Source organism: Arachis stenosperma, chromosome 6 (assembly GCF_014773155.1).
Source record: "Arachis stenosperma cultivar V10309 chromosome 6, arast.V10309.gnm1.PFL2, whole genome shotgun sequence".
Classification (NCBI taxonomy): Eukaryota; Viridiplantae; Streptophyta; class Magnoliopsida; order Fabales; family Fabaceae; genus Arachis; species Arachis stenosperma.
This window is the reverse complement of record NC_080382.1, coordinates 114,257,359-114,272,050: the sequence shown is the minus strand read 5'-3', so window position 1 is coordinate 114,272,050 and position 14,692 is coordinate 114,257,359. Positions and strand designations below refer to the sequence as shown.

At 29.4% G+C, this 14,692-nt stretch overlaps 3 protein-coding genes across 3 annotated transcripts; 2 read left to right on the top strand and 1 right to left on the bottom strand.

The window, feature by feature from the left end:
- Positions 1-6,047: 6,047 nt before the first annotated feature.
- Positions 6,048-6,863, top strand: LOC130934435 (uncharacterized). The gene is made up of 2 exons (XM_057864009.1): positions 6,048-6,573; positions 6,658-6,863. Exons 1-2 carry the CDS (start codon positions 6,048-6,050, stop codon positions 6,861-6,863), a joined length of 732 nt encoding a protein of 243 aa, XP_057719992.1.
- A 48-nt stretch (positions 6,864-6,911) lies between these two features.
- LOC130934434 (uncharacterized) lies at positions 6,912-7,436 on the top strand. Its single transcript, XM_057864008.1, has one exon. It carries the CDS (start codon positions 6,912-6,914, stop codon positions 7,434-7,436), a length of 525 nt encoding a protein of 174 aa, XP_057719991.1.
- A 5,173-nt stretch (positions 7,437-12,609) lies between these two features.
- LOC130934433 (uncharacterized) lies at positions 12,610-14,611 on the bottom strand. The gene is made up of 3 exons (XM_057864007.1): positions 13,214-14,611; positions 12,864-13,124; positions 12,610-12,786 (listed from the first exon to the last, which is right to left on the bottom strand). The coding sequence occupies exons 1-3, from the start codon at positions 14,609-14,611 to the stop codon at positions 12,610-12,612; spliced, it is 1,836 nt and encodes a 611-aa protein (XP_057719990.1).
- Between the last annotated feature and the right edge of the window lie 81 nt (positions 14,612-14,692).

The window sequence follows — 14,692 nt, the reverse complement described above, 5'->3', positions numbered from 1 at the left end:
CTGTGGAAACCAATCACAATGTACCATTGATCGTGGACCGTATGTCTTCTCATGTATTTGTGGGGCCTTGAGTCGAAGTTATGAAGACCGGGCCCATAGGTTCGACCGATAAACAGGTAAAAAGGATTGCAGCTAGTCCAGTTAGTTCTCATGACTCGTGAAGCTTGAGAGCTGGCAAGAATCGGTGAAATTAGGCAAAGACTCGCGGAAACAGGCTGAACGAAAGTGGTTAGTTACGAAGCTCAAAATTGATGGGAGCGAGTGTGGTTTGTAACTCAAATCTCCATGTTACTGCACGTTCCCGTTGGGACCATAGTTGTCAGAACCGAGTCGAAAATCGAACCGATCAGACTACTGGCTTACTGGTTCATACGTTCAACCGATGAGTTACTGGTTGAACTGATAGAACCGGTCTGACGTAAATACAAAATATAAAATAGTCGAAAAACAAAAATTAAAATTTAAGATATATATATATATATATATATTGACTAATATTTTAAAAACAATCAAGTTTCAACAAATTATAGTCCTTAAGTATTAATTTGTTTATTATTAACTTAATATATAAAATTTTAGTTTTTTTCGTAATAAAAAAATTTTATTTTTATTTTTATATTAAAATAAATATTTTTATTTTAATAACTAAGTAATTAGTTTATATTTATTATATTATTATATATTATATATATTTATTGAAAAATAATATTAATAAATATCATATAAACATAAAAAAAATAAGCATGTTATAAATAATAAAAATGTTTGATATTTTTTTTATACGTGTTTAATTATATGCATATTAATAATTATGACTAATAAAACATATAATTAACTTAAATATAAGTGACCGAGTATAATACTAAAATAATATGTAAAAAAATTATTATACGTTTTTATTATATAATTAATAATTAACATATAAAAGAATAAAGAATAATAACATAGTTTAATGATAAAAAAGTATTAAAGTAAAAAAAAGATTTAGATTTGAACCACAACTTCATGATTTTTGAATTTTTCTATCTAACAGTTTGGTTGTACTGCGTTTCACCGGACTTGACCGGTGCTGGCCGGATTTGGACCGGTTGAAAGTCTGATTTATTAGTTTTCTAGTCAAGGCAGTCGGTGCAATTCGATTTTTACAATTATGGTTGGAACAAACCTATTGCTGTTCCTTAGGCTATTTTACATTGTTGATTATATTGTGACGACGCACAATGAGTTTATTAGATGTTACTTTAACTTTATAGTGGCTTGTGTTTAAAATTACCATGTCTAATTAAAAAAAAAAACAAATATTCATGTTGAACATAGTTATTGTTTAATTTAAAGATGGATTAAGATTTGTTTAGTTTGGACAATATTTTTATTTTTTACTTAATCTAATTATCCAATTATTTTTTATTATTTATAATTTAATTTTGAGAACTATATATCATTGAATATATAGTATTATATTTCATTTTATTTTTATTATTGACATTGTGCTGGTGTTTTTAAATAATGTAGAGAGTTGGTGTGTCTTTTTTTTTGCATGGATGATCACAAATCTGACCCTCAGATTTGTTGTTTTAAATTTTTTTAAAAGAAAAATTGTGTTTTGAAAAATTTTTAAAAATTTTTTGAAACATGTAAATCGAACCCTCCGATTTGAAAAATTTTGATTTTTTTTTGTTTTTTTACTCAAAATTTACCCTCGATTTTCTATCCCTACTCAAAACTGAGGCTCAGTTTTCTATTCTATCCAAAATCTTACCCTCAGTTTTCTACCCCTACCCAAAGCTGAGCCTTCGATTTGTAGTTTCTAATTTTAAAAAAAATAATTATCTCCATATCCATAAAAAATACACCAACTCTCCATAACTATGCATAACACACCTCTCTAATCCATTATCAAAAAAATTAGCCTTAGACTGGTACCGATCATTATTATTATTATTGAAACATACCATAAAGTTATAGTTAAGTTTAAATTCTTAATTTAATTTTCGGTGTTGAATTTTAAACAACTGAAATTACTACTGCTATGTTTGTTTGAGAGGAAAATGAAACGAAAGAAAAGGAAGGAAAGAAAATGGGAAGAAAAATGATTATTTTTCATTGTTTGGTTGAGAAAGAAAATTAAAGGAGAAAGAAAATAGATGAAAAAAACTGATGGGGCCTACCAATTTTTTTTCTCTCCAACATTAAAAAGAAAATGGAGAGAAAACTAATGTTTCTCTCTCTACTTCCAATACTACCCCTTCACTTTTTCAATATCTATCTACTTAATATACTAAAACTGGATTTTCCCCCAACTACTAAAGGTGACATGTCGATCTCTCATACCTCCGTTTTCCCTCCAAAACGAAATTTTTTTTTATTCTAAATTATTTTATTGTAATTATATTATAATTAATACTAAATGAATAATATATAATAATACTAATTTGGCAACATATCTTCATTATAATTATATCAAATTAATATTTAATGCACTATTAAACTACTTATCAATTATCAATTAAAAATACTTTTAATAATTTTAATGATAATAATAATATCAATAATAGTAATAATAATAATAAAAAAAATTTTACCCGATTCACGTATATCAAATAATTTTTCTAAATTATTTTATAAAAAATATCTTTAATATAATTATATTGTAATTAATATTTAATAAATAATATATAATTATACTAATTTAGAAACATATCTTCATTATAATTGTATCAAATCAAAATTTAATGCATTATTAAAAAATTACCTTAATAATAAGTAATTTACATATTTATTTTTGTTTTACTAAAGTCTATATATAGTGTTTTCCTGTGGTACATGAATCTAAATTTGAGAGTCAATTCATAATTTTATATTTAGTATTTTTTTTACTACTTCATAGAATAAGAATGTATTCTTCATTTTTTATTGAAGTTGATCCTTTTAAGGTACAATTTATAATTTTTTATAATATTTTTTTATATACTCATTCTATTATATTATTCTTTTGATAATTTTTTATTTGTTGTTACTCTAAGTTATTCTTATCGTCTAATGTTCTAGTTCGATTGTCTTTTGCTACAATCATTTACAATGCATCACATCCATGAAATACCTCATCGAGTTGTCTTCACTGATTCGGGTTCCAACTACATGGATGTAAGTGTTCAAAGAAGAGGCAATAGTCTCTACTTTATCGAAGGATGTAAGCGTTCAATTTTGCTAAATTCATGACAAATTCAGATATGCAATTTCAACGATTGGTAGTATATTTAAATTTTCTTAGTTTAAGCTGTTCATTATTAGAATAATTTTTTAACATATTTTGATTTTTTCAGAAATTATCAGCTTTCTTTTGCATGCATGCAATGCCATTGAAGGGAATAAAAGTTAGTTTGGTTTCTCGGTGTGGCAATTCTATACCTTACCGCATTGCATGGATAGCGGATGATGAAACTTATCTAACAAGAGAATGGTCTGATTTTGCACGAATTCTAAATATTGAAACTTACGATGTTATTTCAGTTGGTTGTCGTTACAAAAATGATTCTATACTATACGTGACTAAGGACTAGAATAGGTTCAATATTGTTTAGGTAATTTGGTTTTACTATTAGTATTTGATTAAATTATAATTATAGAATTTTAAATTATTGCCTCAATTTATATATTACGATTATTTTTTGTGGATATGCTATTTTTAAATAATTTAATAAAATAAAGTAGTGTCAGATATTATTAAGTTTATTTTTATCCTTTATTTCTTTATTTGTATTTTCATTATATCTGACAAAAAAATGAACCTACACATATATTAAATCGTTGACCTAAAGACAATTTATTTGCCAATAAAAATAGATTTTATTTATAATTGGAATAAAATTTATTCGCCAATAATCGGTGGATAAAATTGAAATTACATCCGTGTCATATAATTATAATTGATTAATTGGTATAAAATGAAATTATACCCGTGGTATGAGTAATAATCTAAATAATTATATCTTAACAAAATATAATTTAAAATAATTTATAAACAATTATCTTAACAAAAATAATTATTTAATAATTGATTTAAAAATCAATGCAAAAAATAATTATTAATAATAGTATTATTAACTGGGTAAATAATATAATTTTAAATTATTACTTGAAATATGAATAATATATGAAAATCTATTGAGTAAATCAATGATTTTGCACCTTAATAATTTGACAATTATTACTCAATTAACCAGTTAATTGAATTAGTAATAACAATTTCCAATTTTAAATTTTGTATATTAAGTAGTTATTAAAAACTGGGTAATAACGATTTACACGGGAAAATCATTGATAAATTCAATTAACCATATAGAAGATAATATACTAACAGTTTTAGTATATTATTTATGGCAAGCGAAATTATTTCCTCAGATTTTCTATTAAAATTGAAATTAGTAATAGTTTAAAAAAAGGTTTATTAATAAAATTACTAATAGCTACATTTTTATACACAAGATATATGTTTTCTATATATTATTTAAAAAATATAATGAAACATGAATAATGAATGAGTATGTTATTTCTTCGACTAGCTAATTAATGCAAAATCGAGTAGCCTTTTTTATTCGATTGAGGTCATATTTTGTTTGGTAAAAGTTTTAATCACCTTAATTAAATCCTGTCTTTGTGCCTTAACCTATACAAGTAGTAATATGTTACATATTATTTAGTATATCTAAGTAGTTATTTCTCATAGTGGAGATGTAAAAAATCATATTAAGGTTTATTGCCAAATAATTAGTGGATGAGTAATAGTAGATTATATTATTTTGGGAAAGTATTTTCATTATAATTATATCAAATTAATATTTAATTATGATAAAATATGTTAATTATAATTATATTTTAGAATTATAATAATTACGATATTTATGTTATATATTTTAATCATTTATGTACGTAAATAATTAGAAATTAATCAAATCAAATTATCACGGTAAATAATATGTTGTATATTATTACGGGAAATAATCCGTAGATAAAATTGAAATTACACCCGTGTCATATAATTATAATTGATTAATTGGTATAAAATAAAATTATACCCGTGTCATGAGTAATAATCTAAATAATTATATCTTAACAAAATATAATTTAAAATAATTTATAAACAATTATCTTAACAAAAATAATTATTTAATAATTGATTTAAAAATTAATGCAAAAAATAATTTTTAGTAATAGTATTATTAACTGGGTAAATAATATAATTTTAAATTATTACTTGAAATATAAATAATATATGGAAATCAATTGAGTAAATAAATGATTTTGCACCTTAATAATTTGACAATTATTACTCAATTAACCAGTTAATTGAATTAGTAATAACAATTTCCAATTTCAAATTTTATATATTAAGTAATTATTAAAAACTGGATAATAACGATTTACACGGAAAAATCATTGATAAATTCAATTAACCATAAAGAAGATAATATACTAACAGTTTTAGTATATTATTTATGACAAGGAAAATTATTTTCTCAAATTAAATTTTATATAATTATAGTAAGTCTCTATAATTAAAGCAATATAAAACTGCTTCATATATAGCAATAATATTATACATATTTATATATCTCTTATTTTATCTTTTTTTAAAATATTGACATATAATTAATTAGAAAATATATAATATTAAACTGTTTTGTTATGCATATATATAAATTTATATAATAACCCGTATAATTTATACGTATGGCATAATACATATGTCAAAAAAAGATTCCATAATTTTTGAAAACTATTGTTTTGTTATATGAAATTGAAATTGAAATTAAATAATTTCTATTTATATAATTTTTTTCTATTAGTATCAAGTATTTCCATTAAAAATTCATATCGTTTGTAATTAGTATATATATATATATATATATATATAAGTCGTAATAGTCAATTGTTTTAATTATTTTGACGTTAGTGCTCTTGCGAATGAACTAAGTGGGTATTTAGAAAGGCTAACTAATGAGCAGAAATTTGCATACGATCAAATAATTGGTGCTGTTAGCGGTAATATGGGTGGACTTTTCTTCTTATACGGTCAAGGTGGTATTGGAAAAACATTCTTATGGTCAACTATATCATGTTCAATTAGGTCTAAAGGAGGTATAGTTTTAAATGTTGCTTCAAGTGGAATTGCTACACTTTTGTTGCCTAATGGAAGAACTGCACATTCAAGGTTTAAAATTCCTTTGGCCATAAATGAGGATTCTTTGTGTAGCATTAAACAGGAAAGTCCTCTTGCAAGGTTAATATCCAAGGCCAAATTAATCACATGGGATGAAGCTCCAATGATAAGTAAGTATTGTTATGAAACTTTAGACAAATGCCTCAGAGACATCTTAAGGTGCTCAGATTCGTATAATGCTCATTTGCCATTTAAAGGTAAAGTTGTTGTTCTCGGAGGAGATTTTAGTCAAATTTTACCTGTGATTCCCAGAGGCTCAAGGCAAGATATAATTCAGTCTTCTATTAATTCTTCATATTTGTGGCATAACTGTAAGGTTTTGAAGCTTACAAAAAACATGAGATTATCACTAGGTGAAAACAACAACATACAAGAACTCAGAAATTTTGCAGAATAGCTACTCAAAATTGGTGATAGTTTGGCTGGTGATACAACAGATGGTGAATCGATCGTTCATATACCATCTGACATTTTGATTAAGAACTCTAAGACAGCTTTGGATGACCTCATTGATTTTGTGTATCCAGATATGTTATCCAATTTATCCATTGAAAATTATTTTAAGGATAGAGCAATTCTTGCACTAACTTTAGATTGTGTCACTGATGTCAACAACAAGATGACTGCAGGATTACCTGGATAAGAAAGAGTCTACTTAAGTTCAGACTCTGTGTGTGCTGAAGAGAGAAATATGGAGTTTGAGTTAGATGTTTTCTCGCCGGAGATTCTAAATGGAATAAATTGTTCAGGTCTACCACCACACAAGTTGGTTCTGAAGGTTGATGCTCCTGTTATGTTGCTGCGGAATATAGACCAAATTAATGGTTTGTGCAATGGAACGAGGATGCAAGTTAGAAGAATGGAAAATCATGTGATAGAATGCAAGACTTTAACTGGTAACAAAGTTGGAAGTATTATTCTTATCCCAAGACTGAATCTAATTTCAAATAATGAAACATTGCCGATCATGTTTCAAAGAAGACAATTCCCAATTATCATGTCATTTGCAATGACAATAAATAAGTCACAGGGACAAACTCTATCGAAAGTTGAAATTTACCTTCCAATGCCAATTTTCACCCATGGTCAATTGTATGTTGCGTTATCAAGGGTAACGAGTAAAGATGGTCTGCGAGTGCTATTGCAAGATCATGGACACTTGGAAGATAACTGCACGATGAATGTGGTATATAGAGAAGTTTTTGAGAGTCTATAATAAAAAGGTAATAACAAAATGTCTTACTAAATCTATTTATTTATTAAAATTTATTACTATCACTTAAAAAAATTTAGAAATTCTAGGAAGTAATAGATGAATTCTTATTGTACATTAATAGTTTGAGAATATTAAAATTATCATTAAAATTCGTATAATTTTATTCTCTTGACAAATAATTTTATAATTATGTTGATCATATAATTTTATATACAAACATTGATACAGTGTTGTTTCATGTATATATTTTGTAGGTATCAAAGGATAGCATTGAATTGTTATTCAGTAGGTTTAAATTATTTATTGTTTTTACAAAACTTTCTGTATTAGGATTCTCTATTAATTTGTTCTTCATTTTGAGCTGATTTTGATATTTTCTTACTTCACAGTAAACCAACATATAAAATTTTGTTGATAGATTTAAGTATTACTAGATTATTTATGGTCATATTGAGTATATATGCTTGATTTATTGAAAAAAAGTAGATTAAATAACTATTTTATAGTTAATACACTTAATACTATATTAAGAAAAGAAAAACAACGCATACAAGTTATTTTTTATTAATTAAATTATTATAATTAAAATGAAATTTAACATAACAACTTAAAATTATAATTTCAATCTTATCACGTACATGACACGGGTGATTAAACTTGTATATTATAATATAAGAGTAAAATTATCTTTTTATAACATTTATTTCCTTCTTATTTTCCTTCCATCTAAACACATCTAAAGAAAATAAAAATCTACTCAAATTCTTTCCTTTCCTTTCTTTTCTTTCTATTTTCTTTCTCTCTATTTCTTTCCTTCCAACCAAACATAACATAAAAGTTAAATATTTTATGCTCAATTAATTTTGTTTTTGTAAAAAGTATGATTTATTAATTAATTTTAAATTCAAATTTAGCGATCATTGTACATAAATGTATACTTTTTAATTAATTATTCAATAATATATAATATAAAAATTAGTTTATTTAAGGCAACTATATTTAAATTGATTTAGCCTTTTTTTTAATTAATCAATTATATATATTAAATTTTAATTATTAAAAATATATTTAAAAAAATATTTTAAACATCTTTATTTTAGTGATTCTCTAATCGTATTTGTGTTCGTAGGCTCTAAGGTTGCGTTTGTTTTTGAGAATAGGATAAGACAAGACACTGCAAGACAGAGACACAAATTTTTGTGTTCTTGTATTCTGTTTGGTGATAAACTAGAAATAAATTATGAAAATTTAATTTATTCTCATTTTTTTCATTTAAAAAATTTAAGATGAAAAATATAATAATAAAAAATATAATCATAAAAAATTAATTAAAATAATGAAAAAAAAAATAAGTTGTGTCTCTTATTAGTGTCTCTGTGTCTTTCTTGTCAGAATGAATACAAAATACACTAATCTAATATCTCTGAACATATTATCTTTATCTATATTTTTTCTGTCAAACATAATTTTATTTTCTGTGTCCCTATCTCAATGTCCTATCTCTGTAAATAAACGCAGCCTAATCAAATTCAGATGTAGATAACAAGTTCCTAGAGAGCCTTCAGACACTTGGAGCGGAATGGGCAAGTTTCACATCCCTTTTAATTTTTCCAGTACCCATTTTACTGGGAAGTTAAGAAGTGTTAGGACACCAACAATTTTTGTAATTTGTAATTATTAAGTAGTTATTAATAATATTTTTAATAATATAAAATTTTATTTAATAGTGTAAAATTATTTATTTTTTATTGATTATATACTAATCAAAATTTAATAAAATTATTAATTCTCTAAATTTTTTTTAAGAGGTTAATGTGTCTCCCATAAAAATAATTCTTTTTCGCCGTAATAAGCTATCCCCTTACACACCCATGTTCTCCTGTTAATGAGACTAAGTATCTGGTAAATTATTTTACTGTCTTTTATTTTTCGGCCAATTATAAGGTACATATATTAATTGGTATAGAGATAAAGAGATTTTTTAAAAGATGTATGTTATGATGCTTATATATACTTGTCTAACTTAATAAATAAAACTAAAAGCTAATATTTAAATTAAAAAATATATAAATAAATAATCTTTTAATATTTAAAATTTATCATTAAGAACAGGTTCGATAATTTTAACACCAAAATTATAGGCATTATAGGAGTAAATCCTTATAGTGGTCTCCGAAATTGACGCCGTGCACCAAAATCATTTTTGAGATTCCAATTGCATCAATTACATTTTTGGGATTGAAAAAATTGCACCATAATAGTCCTTGACATGTTTCCGTTAACGACGCGCTAACGTGGCTTGATGATGTGGACCTTTGGTGACACGTGTCACCTCATGGTTTGGCCACATGTAACGGCATGATGACGTGTTGGCCAACGACACATGGCATGCTGACGTGAATGGATATGCCACGTGTCAGAATTCTATTTTGCCACGTGTCAGATTATGCCACGTGTCATAATGTTATTTGTCCACATGTCATCAACTATGTCATCATTACATATGCACCAAATTGGTCCCTTACTTTGCATCAAATAACTCATTTTAGTCTCTGAAATTGAATGCCGCGCACCAAATTAGTCTCTTCATCAAATTTTTTCTCATTTTTTTATGAATTTAAAATTCTTATTATATATTCGAATACACTAATTTTAATTTTATCTTTTCACAAGTTATTTAAATACAAGTATTTTTATAAAATATTTTTAAAATATTAGTTTTAATTATACAATTTTTTTCTACAATATTTTATTAAAAGAATTATGTGACATATTGATATTGATTTAATAGAGTGTAAGTTAAGAGTATAATAATATTCCTTAATACAATTTTTTTAATATTTAACACTTTAATAAATATTTTAGGAATACTTGATAAGGCACTTATTAACTAATATAAATTCATTATTCTAATCCATTTTAAGAATGTCTGCTTTTCCATATAACTAACTTCTCACTAATTTAATAAGATAGATTTATACTGCCGATTATAGTAATTCATTTTATCTATAACTTAGTTAGACGACTTTTTCATATATTACACTATTAATCAATATAAGTGCTTATTGTAACCATGACTTGAACGATATTAAAACAAATACAAATAAATACAAGAGACAATAATAAAAGTTTTTATTTTAGTTAATATGTACTCTAATGATACAAGTTAACATTATTAATTAAAAAATTTATTATAAAATATGTATAATAAAAAATATAATTAAAATTAGTGTATAAAAAAATATTGAGAATTTTAAATTTATAAAAAAATGAGAAAAAACTGATGAATGGACTAATTTGGTGTACGGCATTCAATTTCAAGGACTAACATGAGTCATCTGATATAAAATAAGGGATCAATTTGGTGCACATGTAACGATGACACAGTAGATGACACATGGACAAATAGCATTGCGACACGTGGTATAATCTGACACGTGGCATACCTATCCACATCAGCATGCCACGTGTCATTGGCCGACATGTCATCATACCGTTACACGTGACCAAACCATGAGGCGACACGTGTCACCAAAGGTCCACGTCATTAAGCCACGTCAGCACGTCTCTAACGGAAAACGGGTCTGAGACTACTATGGTGCAATTTTTCCAATCTCAAGAACGTAATTAATGTAATTGGAATCTCAAGGACGATTTTGATGCACAGCGTCAATCTTGAAGACCACTGTGGAAATTTACTCGCACTATAGAATTTATCTTCTTTAAATACAACTGTAGATTGACACGTAGTGTATATATCATTAAGATTCATGATTGCTGTGGTGAATATTAGAAGCGTCATAGAAGGGACAAAGGAGATGCTCATAGCTGTTGAGCCGTGTAACGTCTGAGCTTTGAAGATCCGTTACGGGAATGGTAATTTTTATTTTTTGGCCAGTATTACGGGAATGCTATTGGATACATTGTTATTGTATTTTGGAACTTTTGGATTTCGGCCTCGCTTTTTTTTGTGATAATAGTTGTTTGTTGAGAAAGGAATAAAATAAAAGTAGGAGTTTATACTGTTCCTCTGAGTTAAGCCCCACTTTGGTCCCTGAGATTGACGAGTTGCACCGATTTAGTCCTCTAGATCCCAATTGCACCAAATTAGTCCCCCAGATTCGAAAAAATGCACCACGTTAGTCCTTTCCCTATTTTCCGTCACCGGAGGTCTGACGCCGTTAGTGACTTGGCAAATTTTGCCACGCTGGACACGGTAACAGTTATATGACGTGGCCTAAAGTTTGAATTGCTCCAATTTAGTCCTTATCCCCCTTTTAAAACCTAAGTTCATCATGTCACCCCATCATCTTCTTCTTCTACCCGTTTCTCTCTGGTTCTTCGTCTCCTGCTCCCTTCCAAGTTTACCAGCATGATTGCAAGTGGGAGCCAGAGTTCCATGCGGTCCAACAGTAGGAGTTCCAGTCGAAGTAGAGTCTCGGTTGTTCCGCAGTGGTGTGGGTGTGGGTGCCGCCCTGTTCTTCGGTGGTCCACAACAGAGGCTAACCCTAACAAGCCATTCTTTGGGTGCCCTAACTACAATGTTAATGGTAAGAGGTGGTGTGGTTTGTTTGTCTGGGCTGACATTGGAGAAGAAGACCTGAGAGGAAGGGTAATGTCTACCGTGGATGGTGACCAAGTTAGGGTGGATTTGGCTTGGAGAATTGGGAAGATAAAAGCTGAAGTTAGAACCCAAAAAATGTACATTTTAGGTTTGGCTTTGTTTGTAGTTTTTGTTGTGGGTTTTATGTTGGTAGTTAAAGCTTGAAGATGGGTTTGTGTTTCTGTATTCAGGGTGGAAGTGTATTAGAAGAAACTAAAATTTTTCTTCTCAGATGTCATAGTTGTTTTCTGTCATTCAATGAAATTGCTGAAAGAAATTGCAAAAAAATGCATGTGAAGTAGCATAATTGAAGCTGGAAGAAATTGTAACAATAACAATATCCATATCAATAAGTTTTAACAAAAGTAACAATAATCCTGCCATATTAATGACAACTCTTAAGACAAAAAACACCTTAGCCAAAGGACACAGAGTGCCATCATTGTCATATTCAATTCAAATATACTAAAAGTCTACTGCCAAAAATTCAGGCCACAAAACAAAAAGCATCATTTACAAAAAGCAGCCAAGTTTCATCCAAAATAGGCAAAAACAGGATCAGGTACATCTTCATTTCTTCTTCCTTGGTGGCTTGAAGCCAGGTGTTGGGACAAATTTGAGGAAGTTGGCTAGTCTTGAAGATGTGGCTGAGCTTGCTCCTTGTAGTGGATCCACAGTAATCGAGCCTGATGGTGGTGTGGAGGACCTCCTTCTTGTCTGCAACTTGGATGGCCTCGCAGGTGGATCCTGTTTCAGTAGGACATAAATTCAATTTAACGTGAACAACAATTTTGAGTATGAGTTGTGAAACTAAATGCAACTACCTCTTGACTATGTTGGGACTGTTGTGCATCAGAGTAGTTTTGCTGGGAGAGGTCGATCTCAACTGGTGCAGGTGGCTGAGCAGGGGCTTCTGGAGCAGCTTGAGATGGTGCTTCTGGAGGAGCCGGAGCAGGTGCATCTGGAGGAGCTTCAGTATGTGCTTGTTCAGTGGGCTTTGTCTTAGCAGCAGCTGCAGCTGCATCAGCAAGAGCTTGAGCAATATCAGCTGCTCTCTTTTTTGGACAACCCCTCTTTGTGTGCCCCTTTTGTAGACAGTATTTGCATGTAAACGGTTTTAGTTGTCTCTCACTGCCTCTCTGAACTCCCACTTTGTATTAAACTTCATCCCCACCTCAAGTTTTAAATCCCCGAATCGAATACCATCTCTAAATACTGGGAATACATCATCTGGCTCTTCTTCAGAAAATTCTTCATCCGAAGGAGGAGGAGTCTTCATTTCCTCGGAGTGCCAAGAGTTGGCACCATCAGACTCTGCTCCAGGATCATATGAGTTGTCCAGATTTTCATCTCCGGTCACAGGCACTTCTAAGAAACTCAACTCCACATCACACTCCTCATCATCCACCACCAATGCGACATCATCGTTAAGAAACTTCCTCTTAGACTTTGCTAGTCCCTCAGCAGGTGCATGCTTCGAGCCAGGCTCTCTTCTCTTGGTCTCACATTTTTTAACATCATCATCATCAGTTGAGCTATCATCTCTCCTAGGATCATATGAACTGTCCTCTGTGGTGTGTTCATCTTCAGAAGAAGACAACCTCAACACTTCTTTTTTCTTCTCATGTTGCTTCCTAGTCCTCACTTGTGAAGCAGACCTTGTGCAATAGGCTTTAGCTCTGATTTTGGACTTTGGCTTTAGTTTGGGCTTAGACACAGAGTTCTTGTTGGGCTTGGGCTTGGGCTTAGAGGCATTCTTCGGGTTGGCAGTGGCCTTATGTGATGATGTAGTATTGGCTTTCAGGTTTGGGTTGACATTTGAATTGGGTTTCAGTTTTGGGGGAACTGGAGGAGTAGTGGTAACAGGCTCTGCAGTAGTAGCTTGGCTAGGATTAGAGTTGGGTGTGGTAGTAGGATTACTGTTTTGGGTTGTTGGGTTATTAGCACCAGGATCTGTTGGTTCTGTGGTCTTGGGTGGTGAGGTATTATGCATTGGTTCAGTGTTCTTGGTGAATGGAGTCTCATCAGCAGGGGTAGTGGGTTTATTAGCTGGGTTTGGGGTTTCATCTTGTAGGGATTCATGGTCAGCTTCATCACTAACCTCTCTCAAATCATCATGGTCACCCTCAACATACTCCACAATCTCATTTTCCTCAAGAATTTCTGGTGTTGAAACTGCATGCTCAAAGTAAACATCAATCAGCCCCTCATTCTTTTCACCCATGAAACACATCTCTCTCAGCTCATCATCACAATTCAGAGTTCTTAACCCAATTTCTAAACTCCTCCCTGGCACATGCCACCAACATTCTCCTATCCTATCATATCCTAGTTCCTTATAATAATTTCTCACCCAAAAAACATCTAAAGTATCTACATCAATGTCCCCAACGCATGCCTTCTTATCAGGAGAATATATGGTCATCCCTTTTTCATCTTTCTGAAACTTTCCCCCATGGTGGAACATTATATCTAAGTGCACATCCATCTGCATGATTAACAAAAATTTCTTTTCAGCAACAGTTCCACACAATGATCCCTTTAACATACTTTTCTCATCAACTACATTCATACATTATAGAAACATATATCAAAATAAAAAAAAATTATCCACCATCAGAACAGAGCATGAAGACAAACCCCAAAAAAACAG